Source organism: Papaver somniferum, chromosome 6 (genome assembly GCF_003573695.1).
Source record: "Papaver somniferum cultivar HN1 chromosome 6, ASM357369v1, whole genome shotgun sequence".
In the NCBI taxonomy this organism is placed as follows: Eukaryota; Viridiplantae; Streptophyta; class Magnoliopsida; order Ranunculales; family Papaveraceae; genus Papaver; species Papaver somniferum.
The window spans coordinates 152,514,243-152,521,750 of record NC_039363.1 but is presented as its reverse complement, the minus strand read 5'-3'; the positions used below and the strand labels follow the sequence as shown (position 1 = coordinate 152,521,750).

Sequence of the window (7,508 nt, the reverse complement as noted above, 5' to 3'; positions counted from 1 at the left end):
AATCGTGCTGTTTTTTGCCTACCGATTGTGATATTGGTCCCAAATTTATTTTTTCCAAAACAAAGCAAAGAAGAGAAGAACATAGTCATAATCAATTGATAAAATTAAGACTAAACTACCGATTATAAAAGGGTAAAAAAATCAGTCCTCAAAATGCCAGGCAAAAAAATGTTCTGAGATACGTGCGATAACAATTGGTGTCCAAGATGTGCTTATATAGAGTATAAATAAATCTCCTTGGCCTAGTGAAATCAAAAGAAAATTAGCCCATTTTCAGTGTAACATTTGTTTACAAATGGCCCTTTGAAACTTGATATCTTTGTGCAAGACATATAACTATAATATTAGAAGTGGACATAGATATCGAGGACTATTTGTATTTGTACATAAGCGAACAAGAAAATCTATCAATTCTCCATAAACATGTGAGTAATCATTATGAGCACAGAAAAGCAACATTTATCTTACGTCTTGTCGTCAAAAGATGCTACAATATATTTTTCAATAGGGAAAACAGCTAAAACATAACACTACTCATCATAATAATTTTCTTCGCAGTACTTTGGCCTCGTACCATTAATCCTAGGAGGAACATTGTGCTTATCCCAAGGAAAATCATCGAGATTGAAATTCCCAGGATCAAAATTCTCGGGTCTCAAAGCAGCACCACCAGTTGAAAAAGCATCTACTAGTATATAAGAAACTCCTGCCACCTGCCATTCGAATGTGTGCATTTTCATTCTTAAAACCTCGCAGACAGCAAAACAAGTATCAAAAACACAAGACCACAATAGTACTCAGAATGATTGCAAGTTGAAGGACATGGACCTAACCATGCTAGGGAGGAAGCATACACTAATTTTATTAAAATCTAGTTACAAATCCTTATGGATTAAAAACTAAGAACAATAAGACATTTCAGAGCTCCTTATCAAGCAAAACTGGTAGTAATAAAACAAGAATGCCAAATGAGATAACATTGTAGATTATCAAATACTCAATCCTTATTATTCATCAACAGCTCCAACAAGATATCCATAAACGAGGACTGTTCACCCTACTAATTTGACGGATCAGTTTAGTAGATGAGGTACTACCAACATTTATAATCCTTCGTAACTTCAGAAGAAACTACCAAAGTTCAACTTAGTCCGACTTTATTCAAGCTTTTCAGCAGCTAATTTTACCCGATAGTCTTGAAATTTTTTCAGTAGCCTGACGACTCATGGTACTAAAACATATTAATTGGTGTTTGATTCTAGTGGACAAAGTTAAAAGATAGCGTATATACCGTTCTTTGCATGGCTATAAATTCACTTAGGACGCTTCCCCCAACTACCAATAGTTTATTAATCGACAGCATAATTTCATCCAGTTGATCTTCCGTGGCCTTTAATTCAGATGAAGGCATGTAAGAAACAATTGGTATAATTTCAATGCAATCATGATTAAAACTGGTAAGAAAAGAGTGCATACGTACCCCAAGTTTGACTGTTTCACCATGGTTTTTACATATGAGATCCAACCGAAGATTAATCAGAGACGATTCAAATAGAATCCTCCACAAAGCGATACATCCAAGTGGAGAGCCTCCACTGGTGAGATCAGAACACTTGACTGAATTTAGTTTCTCTACTGCTTCATTTATCAGATCTGATGTTCTCTTGGCAGCCTGAGACAACGTAGATCGATGTTTTCTCGGCAGCTCTGATGTTTTCTTGGCAGCCTCGCGCCGAAGGGGATTGCCTGGCTTGTCTAACAGATTGCCTCGCTTGTAGTTCATATTGATTACATCTAAAAAACATCCAAGCAGCATCTCCGCGACAGATGTTCTTTCTTCAACGCCTCGCTCCTGGAGATATTTTATGCACCCTCCAAAGGCATCTAATTTTTCATTAGTATAAATTACCAATAAGTCCTAGAACAGAAACACAATAGGGAAAGATATATAAAAAAGGATACTTATTTATAACATTCAAACAAATAGGAAAGATATATACAATACCTTTGATTTCTTGAACTTTGAAATAAAATCCAAGATGACGTCAAGAATCTTGTTGGACTCCGTGGTAGATGAGGGACTAGAAAAAAGGGAATCCTTGAGTGTCTTCAGCAACCAAACCGATTCACGTGACATGGTACACAGACTATCAAATAGGTGCTGAAATATCAAAACAAGGTTGAGAAATTCGTAATTAGCAAATATACACTTACTGATTCAGCAGGATAAAGACTTACAGGGTGTGCTCGGGAAGGATGAGAGGACACGTGTGCCTATCTCCATCATCATCAACAGCATTGGAAGAAAATGCAGACTTTCTCAATTGTTCCAGATGCTCAGAAAAAGTATTTGCAACAAACAGCTGCTCCTGCTGTATCTTGATGAAGTGATCAGGAAAGATTCCAACAACCGAGCCTATCATGCCACGTCATAAAAAGTATGTCAAATCCAAAATAAAGCCAATATGCAATTTCCAGCTGTAAATATTTTCTCCGTTTCTGAAAATAGATACTTTAACTTTTTTAATTTAGCTTATTTTTAGGCTAAAATGAAAAAATGAAAGACACATTTTTTTCAAAAACAGAGTGAGTATTAATTACCTGCTCCTGCCTGAAATCATCGCCAAATTGTGAACGAATTCTCTGCAAAAGCTCCTTGAGCGACAAGCTTCTTTTATAACACATATCTACAGTACGCACATCAAGCACAAGTATCTCCAACCATTGTGTTTATCTGCAATAACATTATCATGCAAAAGTTTATCCTATGACATCTATCCGCCATTGTATTTATCTGTAACAACCATGGCGTAAGTTTGAGAAGGTTTCATCAACATCAACTTTAAGCTTCGGCGAGATCGTTTGCACATTCTTTTTGGAATCATCAAATTTAAGAAGCTTCCGTTATAGTATTTAACTACACCATCCGGGGACGCCTCACTAAACGACCATGTATTTGGCTGGTAACCAACATTGATGTCATTATCCTGTACCCATAGGACAAAATCATGAGACTTGAGATTGAAATAAAGGCAGCAGAGATGCGAGGTATCAAGTATAAATAAAAGATGAACCATACATACCTCATTGGAGGCATACTTGTTCATTCCAAACGGAGCTATCTGGCAAAGATACGCAGGGAATGACCTCCTTGTTGGCGCAATGCGGAAATGTGATGGATTTATGGAAATGATTTGGGAAATGAGGTTGGTTAATTTAAAAAAGTGAGGCTTTTGATTAATTGAAAATGAAAATATTACAGGGAAATTTTAGTATATGTCTTTGGATAATTCTACTTATAATAGCAGTCACTTGACTTGCTTAGCTCTTACTCTTACTTCACTCACTTCACTCACTTGAGTTTTTGGATGGTTTGCAAGTGAACCATTGTTGCATATTTATAGGCTTGTACACCAACCACTTATTTCTCTAGATATTTCTTTCTAGACTCTTGTTTACACCCTTTACATTCAAGAAAACTCTAGAGAAACAATTCTCTAGATAAGACTTGATGTAAAGAAGGCCTAGAAAATTCTAGCATGTATTGGATTTTACTTAGTGTGGATGATTATTGGGCTTTACTTATTGGGCTTTCTAAAATAATCATAAATTAACTTATGTTTTTAACACCTCCTCTTAATTTGTGATGTTAAGCTTTTTTCTAAAATGATTGAACTTGTCCACTGTGACGGCTTTAGTGAAAATGTCGGCATTTTTCTCATTTGTTGGACAGAATTGGAGCTCAATTTCCTTATTTTCGACCAGCTCTCTGATAAAGTGATGTCGTAGCTCTATATGCCTCGTCTGTCGGTGGAAAACTGGATTTTTTGTCATTGCAATTGTAGACATATTGTCACAGTAGATAGTTGTCGTCTTATTTTGCTTTTGTTGTAGGTCGGTCATTATTCTTCTCAACCATACTGCTTCACAAGCTGCACTTATTGATGTTATGTACTCTGCTTCGGCTGACGATAGTTCCACCGTACTTTGTTTTTTAGAACTCCAAGAGATAACTTTTGTTCCCATGCAAAAAACATAGCCTGATGTGCTCTTTCGGTCTTCAATAGAGCCTGCCCAATCGCTATCTGTGAAGCCAATTTAATCATAATTTTTTTTCTTTTGTATACTTGATGCCAAATTCTTTGTTCCCTTGATATACCGAAGAATTCTCTTTGCGGCGGCATAGTGTAACTTGCTTGGCTCGCTCATAAACCGAGAAACAATGCTGGTTGCATTGACTATGTATGGCCTTGTATTTGTCAAGTAGATCAGTGAGCCGACTAGATTTCTGAATAAGGTTGGATCAAATTTTGTCGCTCCATCATTTTTTTCCAACTTCTCATTAGTATCCATTGGAGTTGTGATGGTTTGCAATCCATCATGTTGAACCTTTTCAGTAAGTCTTCTGCTTATTTTTCTTGGAAAATGAATATTTCTTCTGGAGATTGTTTTACTTGAATCAAGAAAATATCACATAAGTCCTAAGTTTTTCATCTCATATTCTTTCATCATCTCCTTCTTAAATTTTTCTGCCATTTCTTGTTTTGTGCTGGCGTTAATTAAATCATCAACGTAGAGACAGACAATTAGGAAATCCGTACCTTGTTTTCTGATGTAGAGGGATGGCTCACTTGGACTTTTCTCAACTCCATTATCTCGGAAATACTTGTCGATTTTGCTGTTCCATGCACGCGGTGCTTGCTTCAGTCCATATAGTGCTTTCCGGAGACGATAAACCATTTTTTCTTTTCTCTTTCGGACATATCCTTGAGGTTGTTCAACGTACACCTCTTCTTCAAGTTCTCCGTGAAGGAACGCTAACTTTACGTCCAACTGGTAGACATTCATTTTTAGTTGAGATGCCAAATCTAACACCATCCGAATTGTTTCCACGCGAGCGACTGGGGCGAATATCTCGTTGTAATCGATTCCTGTTTGCTGGGAATATCCTTTTGCAACTAGCCTTGCCTTGTGCTTTTGAATCGAACCATCTTCGTTGTACTTTGTCTTGTAGACCCATTTCAGACCAATTATTTATTTGTCAATTGGCTGATTCACAAGTTCCCATGTCTTGTTTTTCTCGATTACTCGCATTTCTTCATCCATGGAGTTTCTTCATTTTTCTCCTTTTTCCGCTTCCACATATTTTTGAGGCTCCAATGCTATAAATGCAACATTAGATATATCGTAAATATCTCTTAGGGAACGCACCTTTCTAGGTGGGGCACTTGATTCAGATGAACTTGGACTTTGTTGTGTTGGACTAGGAGATATCGGGCTTGCTGGTGGAGAATTATCTTCTTGACGTGGCTGATCTGGCTTGTCTTCGAATAGTAGTGGAAAATCGTGGTTGTCTGGTTCATCATTCCAATCCCATGACTTGAATTCATCAAAGATCACATCTCTTGAAATTACAAGTTCCTTTGTATCTGGCTTTAGAAGTCTATATGCTTTAGACTCTTCGCTGTATCCGATGAATATTAGTTTTTCTCCATTTTCATCGAACTTTTCTCTATGTTGGGACGGAATATGTGACGCAGCCAAAAATTCTGAAAGAAGTTACCTCGGGCTTTTTCTTATGCCAAGCTTCATAAGGAGTTTTGTTGAGAACTTCTTTTGTCGGAGAACGATTAAGGATGTTGACTGTCATGATGACAACTTCTGCCCTGTAAGAGTTCGGTATCTTCCTAGCTTTTAACATGCTGCGAGCCATTTCCACGATCGTACGATTTTTTTCTTTCCGTGACGCCGTTTTGTTGTGGAGTATATCGAACGGTGAACTCTTTTTTAATTCCATTTTCTTTGCAGTAGTTGATGAAATCATTTGAAGTAAATTCTCCACCACGGTCTATACAGAATACTTTTAGTTGATGGCCACTTTGTTTCTCTGCCAGCGCCTTGAATTGTAGGAATTTAGTGAATGCCTCAGATTTTTGAGAATATACACCCACATCATCCTGGTATAATCATCCACGAATAGGAGAAAATATATTATTTTTTTGAGTGAAGTTGTTCTTGTCGGAGCGCAAATATAGACGTGCACCAATTCGATGGGCCTTCTTGCTCTCCGCGATTTACTTATAAATGGAAGTCTATGAAACTTCCCAAGAATACAACCTTCACATACTTTATCTCCACCACTGATATTAGGAAGACCAAGTACCATGCCTTTTGAGTTTAGAACCTTCAAGGATCTGTAGTTGAAATGCCCGTATCCTAAATGCCATAATTTGCATTCATCTATATGATTGGTATTCATTGCACAGTTTTCAATTGATGACATAGATAGAGGGAAGACAAAATTTCCCGATATTTTTACTTTTGCCACCAATTGCTTATTAATTTTATCATAAATTGTACATTCTCCGTCTTCAAAATGTAGTGAGTACCTTTTATTTATAAGTTGTCCAACAATTAATAAATTTTGAGCTAGGCCAGGAACATAAAGAACATCAGATATGTATCGAGTTTTACCTGACCTTGTACGTACGGATATGACTCCTCTTCCTTCAACATTCTGGAACTTTCCATCTACGACTTTTACCGGTGGAATCTCTTGCTCTTCCAATTTCACGAAATACTCTTTGTTTCCTGTCATATGGCTGCTGCATCCGCTGTCGACATATCATATACCTTGTGATTCTTGTTGCGAGATTAGGCAGGAATAAAGTACTTAATTTGAGAATCATTTTCCTCAGAATAGATGGCTTCATTATTTTTAATCCAACAATCTTTTTCCATGTGATTTAAGTTATCACATCTGGTGCACTTATATTTGCAATTTTCAGTTGCATGGAAAAAAAATTTACAGACATTACATCGGAGATTTGAGGAGTAATTTTTCCGTACCTTTTTTGGTTGTTTCTATAACCTCCTTTTCCTCTTCCAGGTCCGCGGTAGGAATTTACGGGTCCTTGGTTTGATGTCGACCCTTTCTCATGAGGTGATGTTGATGATGATTCCCCTTTGGAGCCTTCTTTTCTGGCTTCCGTATTTTTCTTTTCACTGAAATTTATTTTTGATTGAAGTGCCTTCTCCAATGGTTGCTCCGCGAACCTATTGATTCTTTTCTCGTGCGCCTCGAGTGAACCCATTAATTCATGTACCGAGAGAGTCGATAAATTATTTGACTCCTCAATGGAAGCGACGATATGGTCGAATTTAAACGGTAAGCTTCTTAAAATCTTTTCTACAACTCTTTTATTTTCATTGGTATCTCCATAAATACTAATTTGATTGACTAGTCAAGTAACTCTTGAGAAGAAATTCTGGATAGTTTCATTTTCTTTCATGAGTAAATTATCAAAATCTCGCCATAAATTTTGTAATTTAATGGAGATTACCTTTTCTGAACCTTGGAATGCTACTTTGAGAATATTCCAGGCCTCCTTCGAAGTTTTCGCCACCGAAATTCGAGGAAAATAGCTTTGCTTACCCCTTGTTGTAGAAATAGTAGTGCTTTAGCATCCTTCTTCTTATTTTCCTTGTACTCCTTTTTTTTTGCATCC

General features: G+C 37.0%; 1 protein-coding gene across 4 annotated transcripts; it reads right to left on the bottom strand.

Moving 5' to 3' along the window:
* Positions 1–333: 333 nt before the first annotated feature.
* On the bottom strand, positions 334–1,930 carry LOC113286318. 4 transcript variants are annotated; one of them, XM_026534973.1, is made up of 3 exons: positions 1,481–1,930; positions 1,292–1,390; positions 334–749 (listed from the first exon to the last, which is right to left on the bottom strand). In XM_026534973.1, exons 1-3 carry the CDS (start codon positions 1,814–1,816, stop codon positions 531–533), a joined length of 654 nt encoding a protein of 217 aa, XP_026390758.1. In that variant the 5' UTR covers positions 1,817–1,930; the 3' UTR covers positions 334–530. The 4 variants fall into 4 exon arrangements, with proteins under 4 accessions (XP_026390758.1, XP_026390760.1, XP_026390761.1 ...); XM_026534975.1 differs by having other exon boundaries at positions 334–741; XM_026534974.1 differs by having other exon boundaries at positions 378–713.
* Between the last annotated feature and the right edge of the window lie 5,578 nt (positions 1,931–7,508).